This window comes from Thamnophis sirtalis, unplaced genomic scaffold, assembly GCF_051295495.1.
Source record: "Thamnophis sirtalis isolate CommonGarterSnake01/CBP01778 unplaced genomic scaffold, rThaSir2_p1.2 scaffold_6, whole genome shotgun sequence".
Classification (NCBI taxonomy): domain Eukaryota; kingdom Metazoa; phylum Chordata; class Lepidosauria; order Squamata; family Natricidae; genus Thamnophis; species Thamnophis sirtalis.
In genome coordinates this window covers 115,073,888-115,091,335 of record NW_028261386.1, presented here as the reverse complement: position 1 = coordinate 115,091,335, position 17,448 = coordinate 115,073,888, and the positions used below count along the sequence as shown (strand labels likewise).

The 17,448-nt window shown below is 36.9% G+C and overlaps 1 protein-coding gene across 4 annotated transcripts in view; it reads right to left on the bottom strand.

Moving 5' to 3' along the window:
- MAP3K7 (mitogen-activated protein kinase kinase kinase 7) overlaps positions 1-16,944 on the bottom strand; it is a 34,867-nt gene extending 17,923 nt beyond the window's left edge. Inside the window, exons 1-10 of one of the 4 annotated variants that reach the window (XM_087718743.1) lie at positions 16,265-16,944; positions 13,992-14,102; positions 11,405-11,470; positions 9,651-9,696; positions 6,911-7,049; positions 5,376-5,500; positions 4,486-4,614; positions 1,612-1,742; positions 715-796; positions 293-444 (exon numbers count right to left, since the gene is read on the bottom strand). In XM_087718743.1, the coding sequence (XP_087574869.1) occupies positions 293-444; positions 715-796; positions 1,612-1,742; positions 4,486-4,614; positions 5,376-5,500; positions 6,911-7,049; positions 9,651-9,696; positions 11,405-11,470; positions 13,992-14,102; positions 16,265-16,354 (1,071 nt within the window). In that variant the 5' untranslated portion in view covers positions 16,355-16,944. Of the gene's footprint in view, positions 1-292; positions 445-714; positions 797-1,611; positions 1,743-4,485; positions 4,615-5,375; positions 5,501-6,910; positions 7,070-9,650; positions 9,697-11,404; positions 11,473-13,991; positions 14,103-16,264 lie in introns of those variants that run through there. The other 3 variants (XM_087718742.1, XM_087718741.1, XM_087718744.1) reach the window with 3 other exon arrangements.
- Positions 16,945-17,448: the final 504 nt, after the last annotated feature.

The following is a 17,448-nucleotide window of genomic DNA, read 5'->3' as shown; positions in this document are numbered from 1 at the left end:
TTTTTAAAATGTTCTTTGGTTGCCACAAGGAACACAATGGATAAAGCAAAGTTTTTGTAATGTTCTTGAAATGGGTGAAGTTAGGATTTCCTTCGGTGTTTTGTGGGAATCTGAAGATGTTTTGGGTGGCTAAGCCAAATAACAATAATAGATAGTTACCAAAATTTTGGCAGTCTGATTTAAAGGATGGAAAATATTTGAGGGAACCATCTTGCTCACAACTTTATAAAGGATTTTCATATCATTTTGCTTCAAAAGAAATGATCTCAAATACAAATTTCTACATTCTTACCACCTGCTTTGCTGGATTTTTCATCTGTTGGGCCAATTTTGTTTCCAAACGTTTAATGGTGTCATTCGTAGCGGTTCCTTGAAAATCATTTGCTTCTATGTTGATATCACTTTTGTTACTGGTGTTTGTGGAAGTCATGTCCATAAATGAACCTAGATTTTTAAAAATATGTTTAGTTAAAGTTAAGATTTATGTCCTCTTAAAAAAACTGGTAATATCCTCAATGTCTCCATACAAGATAAATGCTGAAAAATCTCAGCTCTGTGCACTTGTGCCACAGCCCTGGTATCTGGTATCCTTGCCCTGACCACTGCAGTCTTGAAGCTTCTTCCCTCTAACAGTGTGTTTCCTTGTAAGTAAAAGATTATCCTTCCTGGCTTAAAATGTATGAGTTTGATGTCTGAAACATATAATCTGATTACCTGTACTAGTAGCAGAGTTGCTTTGGCCTTCATCAGAATACTGACAGGGATACTGTAGAGGTTCGTCAGCTCCTGGAAAATACTGCAATGAAAAAATAATATATTACTGGAATCTTGTAATTTCCCCTATTACAAAGACCATTTGTAAGAAAAGTGCCTAAAAGCTGCTAAATTCAATTTGTTTCCAAGATAATGCTATAAGTTGTGATTTAGTCAATGAATTTATTATTTAATAATTATAACATGAGAAGCCAAACCAGGCTAAGCAATTACCAAAAGGTACTTATAACAAAAAGGGCTAAAATATCGTTTTTGTTTTTAAATCAAATGCATTTTTTCTTTTACCTATAGCACTGAAAAAATGATATTTATTGTAGCAATTAAAATACACTCTTCTTCTAGCATGCTACAATTAATTAGAAATTTCTGTTTCTCTACAAATGAAAAGTTTCATTTGAACAAGAGGATCTCTGGTTAATTTGCCTCTCTAAAAAAATCATTTATTTTTCTGGCTTTTTAAGAAGCCATACTTATGTTAAACATTGGTAGAGACCTAGGGTATCTTCCAATTTTTTTAGAGTATTCCTCATTACAACTATGTCAAAGAAAAAAAGGCAGGAATAAGAAAACAAGTTTAATTTTGGAACAAAGCACTAGATTGTGTTTTGTTTTGTGGAATGTGTGTGTTAATTCCATGTATTTTAAATTTGTTAAATGCTGGTTAAATATTATTGCAAAGTTCAGAGGGTTTATTATTTTAGGTCCCTCAGAAGGCCATGAAAGATATTCTACTCACTTCCAAAATTTATCTTCACGCTATCAAATTCATATTTTCTATTTTACATTCCTTCTAGAAACCAGTTTATTTCAGCAATATTTAAGATTTAAATATTATACCTGCATCAAGTGTGTCATTATTTTGACTATTTCCTCCATGGAAGGTCTCTGTGAAGGATCTTTAGACCAACATCGAGTCATTAAACTCTCAATAGGCTTAGGCAAATTTTTTATCAGTGGTGGCCGCGTACCTATTAAAAATATACAATGTTTATAAACAGTAACATTATAAAGAATTATATGCATTTCCAAAGAAATTATTTGGCTCTAATTTGACTGAACTAACTTATCCTTAAAAGCTTAGGACAATAAAATATTTGCTGAGACTATTGTTTCTTTATCCCACTTTACACACAAAAACTTGTCATAATCCTGAACATAAAAAGATATTTTACCCCTTTATTGACTTACTCATGATGCAGAAGAGACTAGTTTCCAAAACAAAATATGAAATTCATATTCAAATGAGCAAATGCCAGACCTCCTCTAAACTAGCAGTGCTTTAATCTTCAGGCATTGTTTGACTACAATTCTTATTGCTGGTCCAACTAGAATTAATAAAAATAGGAGTTTGGTAATGTCTGGAGAAATACTGTACTTGTTAGGGATTCTATTTCAAACTGTTACTCTCGTATATGAAGAACAAAAATAAGTAGAATATGGCTATATTATAATATGGCTATATTATTATATCAGGAGTAAGATATAAGCACTACATTTCAATATTTCAGTCTTCAAGCAAGATGAACCTGGGTTCCAAAGATTTTGTCCCAAGGAAAAATAGTTCTCTCCTATGCTCAAAAGAAGGCGGTTAGAATGTGCTGTTTTCTCCCTCAAAGTGTTTCTAGTTTAACCAATAGAGCAGCAGAGACAGACTACAACTCGGCCATTGGTGGCTGATATTGGCAGGGGGTAATAAAGTGATGGGGTTGAATGCAATGTCTAAATTTATGGTTAGAAGAAAATATTACTGCACTGCTATATCACAGCCATGACTTTATGTAAACTAATTGGAAGGCTGCACATGCATTAGAAATAGGTCAGGCTGATACCAAAATAAGCACTGATAAAGATTAACTTCAATAGCCAGCATGCCTGGAAATAGGCTTACTGCTTTTAAAAAAATCGTGACCCGACAAAAGCGCGAACGTCATAAGCGCGCCGACACCGCGGTGCTAAAACCGCGATGTCAAAAGCGCGCTGACAACAGCGCGCCGACAGAAGCGCGATTTAATTTAAGGTAAGGTTTAGGGTTAGGTTTAGGGTTCCGTTACAGCGCGCTTCTGTCGGCGCGCTTTAGGGCTAATTAGTCGCTCATTCATTGTGCGGTTTTGTCACCGTGCTTTAGTCACCGCGGTTTAGTCAGGCGCGCTTTTGTTGTGCGCGCATTTGTGGTGGAACCAAAAAAATATTTCTTTGAGGAATTTAGGTTTCTGATCCTCTCAACTTTTATCAAAATATGAAAGCAAAGAAAAAAAATTAAAAAATGGGAAAGTGGAAAAGGAAAAAGAGTAGGGTAAAAGAGAAAAAAAGAGAAAAGCGTTGAATTCCAACTCTTTTTAGCACAGTAGAATAAGGTAATAAGATATAATGTTAACTTTTTACTTTTACATAGTAATATGTACTAGTCATTTCTATAACAACAAATGTATCTAATCAGCAAAACTCAAAATCAAAGTTTTTGACCTCAAGCCCAAAGTCCAGGAGGACTTTGAGGAAGTTAGGTTTAATGAGTAGTGTTTTATATGCTTATTATATGCACCTTTTAGGTTTTTAGACAAGTTGTAGGCATTCATTATGTGCATTACATAAACATTTCTAATAAAGTTAACTTTTTTCAAGTAATGAATTGTATTTATAAAGACTGCACTGTGTTTGTATTTTGTTCATGTTCCAATCTCTAAATTTTCAGAATATATTCTATAAATACAAAGACTAGTGTGTTATATTTGACAGCTTGTTGGCTTCAGTCTGTATATGCTAATATATATATTTTGAGTCATCTTGTGTACTTTCCTAGAGAGATTTAAACCTGTTTTTGATTGGTTTAGCATGGCTGTCTAGCAAAAGGTTTTATTGCTTTCTTTAAACTGAAATCAAGGGGAAATGATTATTTACAATATGTTTTATTGATGAATTCTAATGCTATTCCCGTAAGAGTAGCAAAACAGGCGCAAAAGTGTATGAAGGAGAAAAACTGGCTAACTGTGCATGTAAGATGAGAAAAAGCAAATAATAATGATAATAAGCAGCCCACCCCAACCACTTAACTATTTTCATTCTACTGTTTTTGAGAGAGAAAGGAAGAACACATGGTAATTATAACAAACACCATCCCACCTATTTTTGTAATCTTGGAATGAACACTCAAAATATTTAGTTAGTCTCTTCAAGGCAGATCTAACACAGATATGTATCAATGGAAGATTTTGGATGGAGCTGTTTTGCACCAAACTCAATACAAAAACCAGTTTCTGTTTCATTCCAATCCCCATTAAAAAGTGTTCCTTTTTATATTTAGCTCTCTCCGCGGCCCCAGTCTATACAAAAGCAGGAAGATAGGATAGTAAATAAAATAACAAGAGGCAAGAACAAGAGATTGCATTTCATCTTTTTTCTATTAAACTTTAGCCTCTGCTTTCTATGAAACTGAGGCAAATTATAATAATGTAATCAGACTTGCCACCAACATGTCTAGTGTGGCTTTTCAGAAGGCCACTGAGACCTGTCAGTTTCATCAGGTATTAGGGCAGGATGTTAAGGGAGCTGTACATATCTGTTAGCCAACCAAAGTTATGTACTGAAGACAGAGGAGGCAAGCAAACATACAACATGTCCATCAGCACATCTAGAGTACTATATAGAAAATCAGTGGCAAAATTCAGCAGCATTTTCCATAAAGACACTTGTTCATCACTTAAAATTTGAGCTTACCATTGTGAACTGCCCACATGATCCGGAAAGCAGGTCCACCAATCTCATCGAAAGGTTTTCTGCGAGTAATTACTTCCCAAAGAATAATACCCCAACTGAATACATCACATTTTTCACTGTAATTGCTACCTGAAAAGGATTATTTATACATGTTTTTTTTTTAAATTAAATGTGCTCTATTACTAACAAGATTATAGGTGTTTTAATTATAATAAAATATCAAATTAATCTGGAAGTAAGCAATTCTATAATTGATTCTTCAATATACTATAAAACAGGTTGATTTAAACATGTGCTTTCTAACAGAATACATACGGGTGTGAATCCAATGACTTACATATTCATGCACATGTTGTTCAATGAAAAACCATCTCTATTTTTCTTCAATTACACAATGTGATTCATAGCATCAAACCTCAAAGTACAAGAAGAGAGGAATTTTATGATCATATGCTGACTGATTGCCACTATAACCCTGTTTTATTGTAATATTGAATGCTAAACCCCTTATACAACTTTCACATGATTTAAATTTTACACCAATTTAACATTAATAAAAAAGCTTGAAAAATGTTGATTTCAAATATCTTATTTGATATTTTCTAACATTTTCACAGGTTTACATTAGAACAGAATCATTTCTTCATTTATAAGATTATTCATATATACTGCAGATTCTTAAACTGCATTAATTCAAATGGCAAGCCTTCAACAATTTAAGTCACATCATAACTATACAGTTGACTGTGTTTTCTACTGGCTTCTGAAATAATTTTATAAACAACAGCAAAAAGTATATCTGCAGCAAATGAATCTCTGCAAAATTACTACAAAAATTACTAATTACTAACACCTGAGAATGGTAGTCAGTTTCAAAATTACTCTGTTACCTTCAAAAACTTCAGGTGCCATCCAAGCAGCACTGCCCTTATTATTGGTCATGTGAGTCTGAATATCACAAGCTGTACCGAAATCACATATTTTTAAAACAGTTCCTCCTGCCACCAAGAGCAAACTGTAAAACAAATAGAATTTAATTACAGTATGTATTTTGCCAAAATAAATGTTAAGAAGCAGATAAAATATTCTCTAAGCAATTTATGTACAGGATCTGTAGATTTAATATACAAAAGTAAAAAGTAGATGTCAGATTTTTACTGTAATTAAAAGCAATATATTTCTCTTTAAAGGGCATAAGTAGACAATCTTTATTAGTAATTTGTAAAAAAAATGACGGAAAAGTGAATTTGGGAAGACAGAGGTCAACAATGAAGAAATTACAATGTGCTTTAGTGTCATAAGACAGAAGGGAATTTTTATTCTATTGTGCAGTACAATCAAATTGAATGGAGCAACTAGGTTTATACCTATTCGTTATTGAATGCAAAAATAACTAACTGCAATGTATCAAGATCAAGACTGATTTTACAGGAACAACTATTGTGTTCCATATCTAGTTTTAAACATTCTTCAAACAAATTTATATGCCAAATTCATTCTCAATGACTCTGGCGGGCATACAAAGACACAAAGTATAAAAAAGCAATATAAAACAATAACAAAGCTTCTAGTGAAAACACCCACCTGGTGACAATGAGTCATTTCATGAGTCCATCTCACTCTATTTACTTTTAAAAGAATAATTGTATATTTTATTTTATCTTGCTTTTATTTTGGTGAGAGACACAGAAGTGATTTATCCGAGTGATAAATATAATAATAAAAATGTATTTCACAAACGAGGTAACTTTGCTTAACAGAGCCGAGGTGGCGCAGTGGTTAAATGCAGCACTGCAGGCTACTTCAGTTGACTGCAGTTCAGCAGTTCGGCTGTTCAAATCTCACCGGCTCAGGGTTGACTCAGCTTTCCATCCTTCCGAGGTGGGTAAAATGAGGACCCGGATTGTTGTTGGGGGCAATATGCTGACTCTGTAAACCGCTTAGAGAGGGCTGAAAGCCCTATGAAGCGGTATATAAGTCTAACTGCTATTGCTATCATAGATGCCCACTGTTTTTAACAATCCAGGCCAAAGTATAGACCTGAACTTCAGCATTCCTTTGTAAGTAATTCCTCCTTTCATATTTTAACTGAAAGACTGCCGCTTGTTATCTGAGTCCAATACATCAGTGTTATTAATTTTAATCACAATATCATAACATAACAAGCTTTAGATCTCCTGCAATTATTACAGCTGATTATCAAGATTTATCAAAACATGCTTGATAGTAAGATGGGCGGCATACAAATTTCATTAAAAAAAAACCCTATATTCTTTACTGACGATGAAATATAGACTATTTACATAACATTCAAATAACTTACATTGCATCCAAGAATTACTATTACAAACTACAATGTTTTCTAGGTTTATTAGAAAAAAGCCTTTAAGAATGACAGTGTCTTACAGAATTCTTGAAAACCTACTTTGGTGGTTTCAGGTCCCTGTGTATGAGTGCTTTCGGTTTCATGCTGTGAAGGTATGCTACTCCTTGGGAACATTGTAAACACCAACTCATTGCATGTGCAGCAGTATAATAAGGTAGAGGCTCAGCACCGTGTAGGACTGAAAAACAAAGGTACAAACTAAAAAGAATTTTATTGTACATTACAGAAGATATAAAAGGGGAATGCTACTTCTGAAAGGTGCTCCATGACGAACAAAGTACACAACAGAATTATTTTTGTTCCTATGCTTCTATATAACAAAAATATTGGTTGCACCCATCACAGACCTCCAAACATTGTTATAAATAGTAATGTTCAGTATGATTTAAAGGGAAAATGATTAACTGTATGAAATAATCTCTCTGTGTGTATGTATGAGTGTATGTGTGTGTGTGTGTATATATATGTGTGTTTGTGTATGTACGTACACAACACACACATATATACACAGCTGTGTGAAAAAGCCCTTCATGCTTTCAGTTTTAAGCTGTATTTACATGTTTGATCAACTTTTCACTCATAGAAACCACACAAAATTAGTACTTTGATGAAAATTTCTGTAGTTGGATTGAGTTGCATAATTTTTATTAATATAACCAAAGTCTTTTTAAGGTTTTGAGTGAGTTTATGTGCTAAAACAAACCTAACTTGAATTTTCGAGAATGTTAGGATCGAAAGTAGCCAATCAGCAGCGAGCTTTGGCTGACCAATTAAAATGCACAGAGGCTAAATCTATGAGCCAATCAATGTTGTCATAATCTCTGACTATAAATAGGCATGAAAAGCATTGAGAAATTTAATTTAGCTCTGACTGCGGGCAAGGCTGAAGACCTTTGCTTTCGCCAGTACTGAGCAGTGGTATCGCATCATTGTGCTTCATGAAGAGGGTTATTCCTGTACAGAAATAGCCAAGAGAGTGAAATGCCATTGCACCACAGTGAGCAGAGTGGTTGAAAAATACCAAATAACTGGTTCAGTTGATGACAGGCTCCACTCTGGAAGACCAAGAAAGTCACCAGAATGGCAAGATCGGGCTCTGCAATGCATTTCGATGGCTGACAGGAAGCTCACCTCACCTCAGATTACAAGAATTTGGGGTGAAACATGTGATATAAAAGTGTGCACAAGCACAGTGCATCGCAGACTGCTTGCCAGAGGGCTCAAAGGCTGCAGGGCTCGAAGTAAACCTTTGCTCACAGATGCTCACCGCTCTCGTCGACGTGCATGGGCCAAAAAGTATGCCAAATGAAACAACGAACAGTGGGCCAAGATAATCTTCAGTGACAAGAGCAATTTCTACTTGACTGGGAATCAGTGCAATAAGTATGTCAGAAGATTTCAGCTGAAGAATTTAGGACGTAGGGCCTGAATCTATCTGTGAAGCATCCATTGCTGATCTGGGGCTGTATTGCTGCTTCTGGTATTGGTCAGATACAAATCATGCGAGGAATCATGAATTCGAAGTATTATGTTGAAGTCCTGGAAAAGACCATGCTTCATCAGCTCAGCAACTTGTATGGAAGGACTTTTACTTCCAGGATGACAATGCTCCTTGTCATCGAGCCAAGTCCGTCCAGCAGTGGATGAAGAAGCATGGTGTTCAACTCCTGGATTGGCCAGTTCAGTGCCCGGATTTGAACCCAAATGAGAACTTGTTGGCCAAGATTGGTTACAAAAAAAGCAAAAAGCACCTGAAGACCAAGCAGGAGCTGACTGAATCCATTATTGCAGCCTGGCACCACATTGTCACCAAAGATCACGTGCAAAGGCTTATATAGTCTATGCCAAAGCGATGCCGCCTGGTGATAAGCAATAAGGGCTGGCCAATTTCATATTAGTAACCATGTTTGATTACTTAAACGGTAATTACAACACATATGCCACTGGGTAAGCATCAACTAAGCTGTTTTCATACTCATTGTAAGCATGTAAGAAAATGCACAATCCCCATCCAAACAGCACCAAATTGCAAATTCACTTAAAAACTACCAGTATTTATTTAAATATATCAATATTTGCATAGCAGTTAGCATAAAAAATCATAAAATCAATGGCCTATCCAAAAATGTCATAAATTGTAAACCGCAAAGCATGCAGGACTTTTTCACACAGCTGCATATATATAAAACAGAGAAAAAGAAAAAAAATTATAAAAGTATTATAGGTAAATATTTAATTTCTTGCTTCCCCTTTCTTTATATTACAACTGATTCGCAGTATCAGTTGAGCATGTTAATAACATTTGAATAATTTTTGTCTCAATCTCATTTGAGGACCCGGATTGTTGGGGGCAATATGCTAACTCTGTAAACCGCTTAGAGAGGGCTGAAAGCCCTATGAAGCGGTATATAAGTCTAACTGCTATTGCTATTGCTATTTGCTCTTGAGTCATCACTACAAGATCAAGAATGCCTCTCAGAACCCAATAGGAAAAAATGGTCAGCTTTTTTTTAAAGGAATAGGGTACAGCCTGAATTGGTTAAAAATGTAAATTTCTCCATCAATCCATCGATTCATCCAGTATATCATTTGCTTTATGAGGGAGACCCATAATGCTTAACAAAAGCTATCAGTGTAACAATAAAATTTAGCCCAGAACAATCAGTGTCATACAATTATTATAATAAATAAGAAGTTATACAATAATGTATGAACATAAAATGTGATGGCAACATTTTAGGCAGTGTTTTGGACAATGCAGTTCAAAAATGAAGCTCACCATTATAGAGAGAACCTCCTTCAGCATATTCCATTACAAGACATACCTAAGGAGGAAAAAAATCAGAAGACCAATTTATTACTTTTTTAATATGAAAAAAAGTATTTAGAACAATGATTCTTATGATAAACTCCCATCTTATTTTAATAATATATACCACATTTTTTGGACTATAAGCCTCACCTAGTTTTTGGGGAGGCAAGCAAGAAAAGAAAATCTGCCTCTGCCTCCCAGTGATTTGCCTCCTTGCAGCAAAAAGCAAGGTCAGCTTCAGCACAGCCTAATTTAGTATGTGCAGCTGATTGGTGGTTGGATCTGCCTCCCATCAGCTGTTCCCGGCTGCGGGAATCATCCCCACATATCGTCGCCTTTGTGCGCCCCGTTTTCGGCCTCTGCAGGTTCCATTTTCGCTCTCTGCACATCTTGTTTTCGGCTCATTCCAGGTGGTAGGGATCACTCCCGCTGTTTATCCCTGCCATCTGAAATGGGCCAAAAATGGGGCACGCGGGGTCTGAAAACGGGATCCACAGAGGCAGCAATAGGTGGCAGCGGCAATGGGCAGCAGCGATCCCTGCAGTCTGGAACAGCTGATAGGTGGTATTCCGGAAGGCAGATCCAATAGCCAATGAGCTGCATGTGCTAAATCAGGCTGTGCTGAAGCTGACCAGGCTGTTTGCTGCACGGAGACAAATTGCTGGGAGACAGAGGCCGAAGGGAGGAGGCCAGCGGGTGGGCGGGGCTTCGGCAACATTTGCTCTATAAGACACACAGACATTTCCATCCACTTTTTGGGGGGATGTATGGGGGGGAGTGAGTCTTATACACCAAAAATATGGTAATTCTGTTTTAATCCTAAGACTATGCAGAAACAACTACATGTATAGATTTGGTCAGCGATGTAATTGCTCTATTTTTTTCTTTTTTCTGCTTTATTCAAGTACACAATGCATATGCACATTAACACATATTAAAACTGCTGGTAATACTCTTATGGTCATCTACAATATGTTTCAGTTGTTAACATTTATGCATGGTGATAAAAGAAAATAAATTTTAGAAGCTGTTCATTTAATTTAGAACCAAAACAAAGTAGTGAAACACTGATCAATAAATCTATAGAACAAAACTGGAATGGAAATTGCAAACTTGTATATTTCAAACTGAATGCGAAAGGACTTCTTGATTGATTGATTGATTGATTGATTTGATTTATTACATTTGTATGCCGCCCTTTTCCCCGAAGGGGACTCAGGGCGGCTCACAATTCAATCAGGGAAGGGGGTACAGACAAGGGAATAAAAAAGACGAGACATAACAATACAAAATTTAAAAAACACACAACAACCATACCATTCGAGAAGGGGGGCAAAAACTCTTTAGCCCCAGGCCTGTTGGAACAGCCAGGTTTTAAGGGCTTTGCGGAAGGCCCGGAGGGTGGTGAGGGTTCGAATCTCCATGGGGAGCTCGTTCCAGAGGGTCGGAGCAGCCACAGAGAAGGCTCTCCTCCGGGTAGTCGCCAGTCGGCATTGGCTGGCGGATGGAATTCAGAGGAGGCCTAATCTGTGGGATCTGATCGGTCTATTGGAGGTAATTGGCAGTAGGCGGTCTCTCAAGTACCCAGGTCCAATACCATGAAGGGCTTTATTTCTCATAAATGAAAATTTCAACTTAGAATATGTAAATAAACCAATAAAACTAAAAAAGACACAGATATTTCACTTAAATAAAGAGACTGTCCAAAAGTGGTTACTTACTGGATTTAAACAAGCTCCATATAACTTGACGATATTAGGATGATTCACACGTGACAACTGTCGAAGCTGAAATTTTAAAAAGCAATGTATTTTAAGTTCTCTTACATAAAACTTTTCTTTGTATAAATAATCATAAAAAGCAGTTTAATGATATAAAGATAAGATTCTGCATACATATAGGAAAGAGCAGCACATCAGTTCCATGTTTAAATTAGTCAGAGTATATTGGCTAATGCAAAAGCTATCTTTTAAAAAGAATGTCTGAAAAATTACTGGGCAAATGTAACTCTCTAAGTGGATGTGGGTATGCCAATTTATCAATGTGATTGTTAAATGCCTATGATATTACCTTGATATGTATTTCAGTTCAACAATCTTCCCTATGTCTTTCAACTGCTCTCAATCTATTCTCTATGCTGGGAGTATCTCATAATATCAGGATATAATTAACAGTATCTATAATTGATTCCAGAAATATGTTTATCAGTTCTGTCTTGGGATAATGCTGTAATACAATTGCTTTATAAACTACAGCATCTTTTAGAAAGACTCTCCTACATCCACACATTTCCAACAAAGAATTTGAAAGACTAGGAACACTTGGCTTGTTATCAAGAGCAAATGATAGACAGCCTTCATTTCAACTGCAGATAATTTCAAGGTAGAATAGTTTGCCTTTCTCTTCCTTCAATCCTGTACCCCTAATTCTGAGCTTCTGCACTCAAATACAAAGAAAGCTACTGGACTGGGCACCTTTCAGACTGCCAAAAGATTTAAGGAAGAAGCAGCTTCATTCCATTATTATTATTAGTAGTAGTATTGATGCTCTTAGAGTCAACAAAAACCCTTCTCACTGTTTTATGAATAAAATTAAGATTAAGATTAAAATTAAGGACTGATTCCTGTCTTTTATAAGGGGTAAAAAAGGTTAACTACAGATACCTACTATTGCTGGGGGGAAAAAAGATACAGAGACAATCAATTTTGATTTAGATCAATTCAAATGAACATTACAGATCAACTTGCATTCAGCTACATCAGGCTGATGCTGAATTTGTAAGCTTAAGATGTTAACAAGAGACAATAGCCTTAGATCCAGCAATTTGCTTCACATAATTAAAAAAAAACCTTTACATTGTCGATTTTGTTATATATATATGTGCATATGAATAAGAGGTGTGAAGGGATTTAGTTTTGAAAGCAAAAAAAATGTTTTTAAAGTGGTGGCACCATAGACTCCATTTGCAACTCCTTAATCCAAGAATGTCTGCGTTTTTTTCTGTTGCAGAACCTGCCCTCTGGGATGATAGCCTCACAGAGACCCAAATGTGACATGTTTGGGAAGTTTTCAAAGAGCTAGCTATTTTCCCAGATTTGGATAAAATGGAGATGGAGCCCCTGCTGGATGTAATTTCTTTTATATAGTATGTTGTTTCTGGAACAGTTCATTAATTCTTTTTTGAGTGTGTGGTTTTAAAACTTTAAAGTTTTTTAAGATGCACATTAGCTATAGCTTCTCTAAGAGTTACAGAAAGGTGCTATATTTCTGCCTCTGCACAAACATTTTATTTTCAAATCCAAAGCACAGTATAGTCCTAATTCTTTTATAATATTAATTAACTGAATGGCATGATAATAAAATACTTGTAAGTATTAGACAGAAAGGAATAGAATTTACTGGATAGCTTTAAGAGTAAGATGTATGCATTAGTATTTCCCATTGGAAAGTTCTGCCCTAAAGGCCAACCTAATTATATTCACCTTTTTTACTTAATGTATTTTCAAATAATGTCTCTGCTCAATAACTTAAGTAGCAATAATCCTATGAAAATATAATTCACATCTTATGGAAAGAAAGTAGGTCACTCGTAGATATTAAGCAGTATGTTAGAAACATGATTTATTCCTGGTGGATAAACTGCTTGAACAATTTCAGGTGTATCTGACATTATGATTATGGTGATCCTATATGGAGTCTCTGCATATGTTTATGTTTATTTATAACATAAATAAAATACTGTCATGTTCATACATTCTGTGTGAATTAGTTACAAGTAACAAGTAGTAAGCATATCAAATCACTAGGAGGAGGAAGAGAAGATTTCTGCACTTATTGAAAACAAAAGGGGAAATATTAATTTGCTTGGGTCAATATGACCAAGGAAGCAGCACACATATTTGAGTCCATGCTGATATCACTTAGAAAATGCAGTATTCCTCAAGAGAAAGTACACAGGGAGCATGTAGTTCAGTGAACTCTTGAACTCTGATTGCCAGTTCACCCTCTTATCCATAACTCAAATTCATTTCAAAAACATATATATATATGTAACACACACACATATATATATGTAACATATATATATGTAACATATATATATACATGTAACATATATATATATATGTAACATATATATATATATATATATAGTACTATATATATATTAAAAAAATCCCCTGGATAAATCCATGAATACCAGTTCTAATTACAGCTTACAGACAGTAACATTTTAACTGTACATATTTTTTTAAAATTATTCTGATACCTATCAAATTCATTTGAACAAATTCTAAAGTGAAATTATACCTCTACAATGAAGGCTTTCCGTTCAGATTCGCTTTCTATTTGCTTAATGGCCACATCTTTTCCCCGCCATTTTGCCTTGCAAACTACTCCAAAGGCTCCTCGACCAACAACCTGAATAAAAAGACAATGGGAAATTTTGAAGGAACTATTAGAAACAATTTGCAACTTTTCTTAATATTCTACAAAGTCATCGAAAAATACATATTTATATTCTGCAAGAGGTCTGTCCAAAGTTATAACCTGTCACCCTTGAGAAGCTCTTTATGCCTGCTAAGCATTTGACAACTTTCAATTTTGGTAGTCCAAGAGACAAGCAACAAAATCATGAGGTTTTACTTAACTTTTAGACACAATTAATGGATGAATAACTTGCAGGATTCTGTTATGATGTCTAGAAACAAACCCAAAAAGAACCTTAGAAGAGAGGAGCATGTTGGAAACATATTAACCAAGGCCTTTTCCTTTTCTCTTATCCATTCCAGTGTGGAAGCTTAACACAAAAATATTTAATTTCTGTTTATTGTGGGTCTAAAATGTATGTCTATGGAAAAATGCAACACAGATGGTGTGAAATTAACACTATATTCACATTTCATTAAACCAAGGCTTAGCCATAATTTATCGAACAAGCAATATTGGCCTGGTTCTCACATCTCACAAAATGAAATCCCCAAAAATTAGCATGTGTACCTAGCCACATTCAACCCAGAAAGAAAAGTTAAATCCCACAGAATCTAATGAGATATACTCACCAAAAATGTTTCATAGGAGTGTGTCTTTTCAGCAAAAGGAGCATCAGACTTGACATAGCAAAATGTCCCAAAACATTTTTATACAAATTAAAAGAATTTTATTGGGAGTACCATTATTATAAGACATAACTGCATGGTTATTATTTCTTTATATGGGCTTAGATGTTTCTAACATTTCCAAATTCAATATAGAGAAGGTAACACAATTGGAAAGCAAGTTACAGGGCTGTGCATGTATATGCATTAATGTATTTAAAACATTTCTTTATTAACTTCTGAAACTGAGCTATTTTAAAGTGGTTTATAATATAAACATACAGTTTTAACAATGTTAATATTGTAGAGTAACAGTATAAGTTGCAAATTATAAGTGTTAAAACCAGACAAATCTGCATCTTTTAAAACAACAGTATATAAAAAAGCTTTACTATTAAAAACAAGCTTTCCTTATGTCATTTGTTAATTCCACAATATTGTACACTGTTTAAAAGATTTACTATCAGATACCTATAATACAGCTTATCTTTAAGTGTGACCTCACTTATGCCATTACTAAGATCTTCCTCGGCATAACTTTCATTGTAGAAAACAGATTTGGAGATATTGATCTGCCTGAAAAAACACCTACTCATACAGTTTTGGAATCATTTTAAATTGGCTAAAACCAGTAAACAGATATATTTTTAAGGAGTTCTCACTTATTTCTATAGGACACACAAGTAGTGTCTTAGTAATGAGTTCATTATCCTGGGTGATTTTCAAAATTCTATATACATATAACTTCTACTGATAATGTATGATGTATACATTTGTTTGGTCATTTAGACCCAGAAGGTTTTCTTCCTTAGAAGCAAACACCTGTTTTGTTCTCATTTTATTAAATGTAACAGACTTTTCTTTAAAAATTATAAGTTTTAGATAAAAGCTGTAACTGCAAGATGAAACAACTTTCATGATAGGAGCTGCAACTGCAATATGTTGTTTTTTGTCTGTCATATCAATTTGCAACGGGTAAACTTTAAAACTAGATTTTAGCATAAAAGCCTGGCCCTAAGCACTTAAATAAGTGCTTGGACATGTGGTTTTGTTGCCTTTTTAAAAAAAACCACTCAATTTTTCTGTCAAACTGAGAAACAGGTTCACTATTACCCAGTGAGTTTCCCAAGTGTGAATTTATATCTAGATCTTTTCCTCCTGCGGTCAACATTTTGCACCGTAGGCAGTGCCCTTATCCTGAATATCTTCACCAATGGAAACAATTGGCTTGTGCCCATCTCGGAATAAATGAGAAAAACCCAAATCAAGGCATCTTGACTTGAGATGTGACACTTTTGCAATGCTATCTATTTCTCCCCCAATATCCCGAGTAGACATTTCTTCCAAATCCAGATCACAGATACACACACATTCACAGCCATCCGAGAAAGTTTCTTCGAAATCCAGGAGTTTCTCCAGAAAACTTACGCTCAGGACCCCAGGGACAATCTTCCCCCTCCCTCCCACCATTGCAGACCCTCTCACCTCTTCCACCTCTATCTCTTTGTAGTCGATTTCTTCGAAGTTGAGCACCGGGGGGGTTTCAATCATGTCCACGGAGCTGGGAGAAGACATGCCTTCCCTTCCCACGGGGTGCAAGAAGGGGGGCGCGTCTGACGGGGCACGGGGCGGAAGAGACCCAGGCGGATCTCGAGGGGCTCCCCTCGCCAGCCTGGGTCTCCGGATCCTCTGCTCAGCAACCACCACAACAGCCTGGCCGAGGCACCCCCTGGGCCGCGGAATAGCCTCATACGAGGCTGTTTCGCCCGGGCTTTATTGGGGCCGCCGGGAAGCCCAGGCCGGGGGACCCCGGCTCGTCATTTTTGCGACTCACGCTGGAAGCCGCCCACGGATCACTTTCTCCCTCGCCCCCTTTTTTTTTTTAAACCGGGCAGGCCGCGGTCTTTCCGGGGTCGCAGTTTGGGAGTCGCGCCCCTGCAGCAGGGGGGAAAAAAAGAGACCGAGAGGGAGAGTTGAATGGGGAGGATGGGCGCCGCCGCTCAGAGCTGAGCCGCCACCGCTGCCGCCGCCTTTGACATGGGGGAAGTTGCATGGGAAGAGGGCGGCTATTCTCTCCACTCTAGGGGCTCCGGTCCCCCTTTCTTGCTCCGCCAGCAAAAGGCCCGACCAGGACCGCGGCCTGGTAGCAGAAGCGGCGGCCCGCCTCTTCCTCCCTCCCCGCCTCCCTCTTCCTGAAACTGCGCCGCCTTCCTCCTTTGCGAACTTCCCAGAAGGCCGTCGAGGGAGGTCGGGAGCGGGAAACGCGATTCTTGGATACCCGGAGCCGCTCCCTCCGTTGTGGACAGGAGCCCGGAGGGTCCCTTTCGGCGGCAGCGAAAGTGAGAGGCGGCAGAAAAGAGAAGCCGTCGCCGCTGCTCGGCGGGTTGGCTCGGGAGGCGAGAGACTGGCGAGGACTGCCGCTTTCTCAACGCTGCATCCTCTTAGGACGAGCGTCTCGGTTTTCGCTTGTTTTGCCATTTCCTACTCGGGACCGTAAGGATTTTTTTCTCCTGGCAGCCGGGGAGGAGTGAAAAGCCACGACATGCGAGCATGGAAAAAGGAGCTTTCGAGGAAATGCAATTCAGAAATGAAAGCCGTTTGTTTGCCATTTTCCGACCGGAGTGAGAGGCAGCGAAGAGAGGCAGAAGGAATTTTTCTCCTGGCAGCCG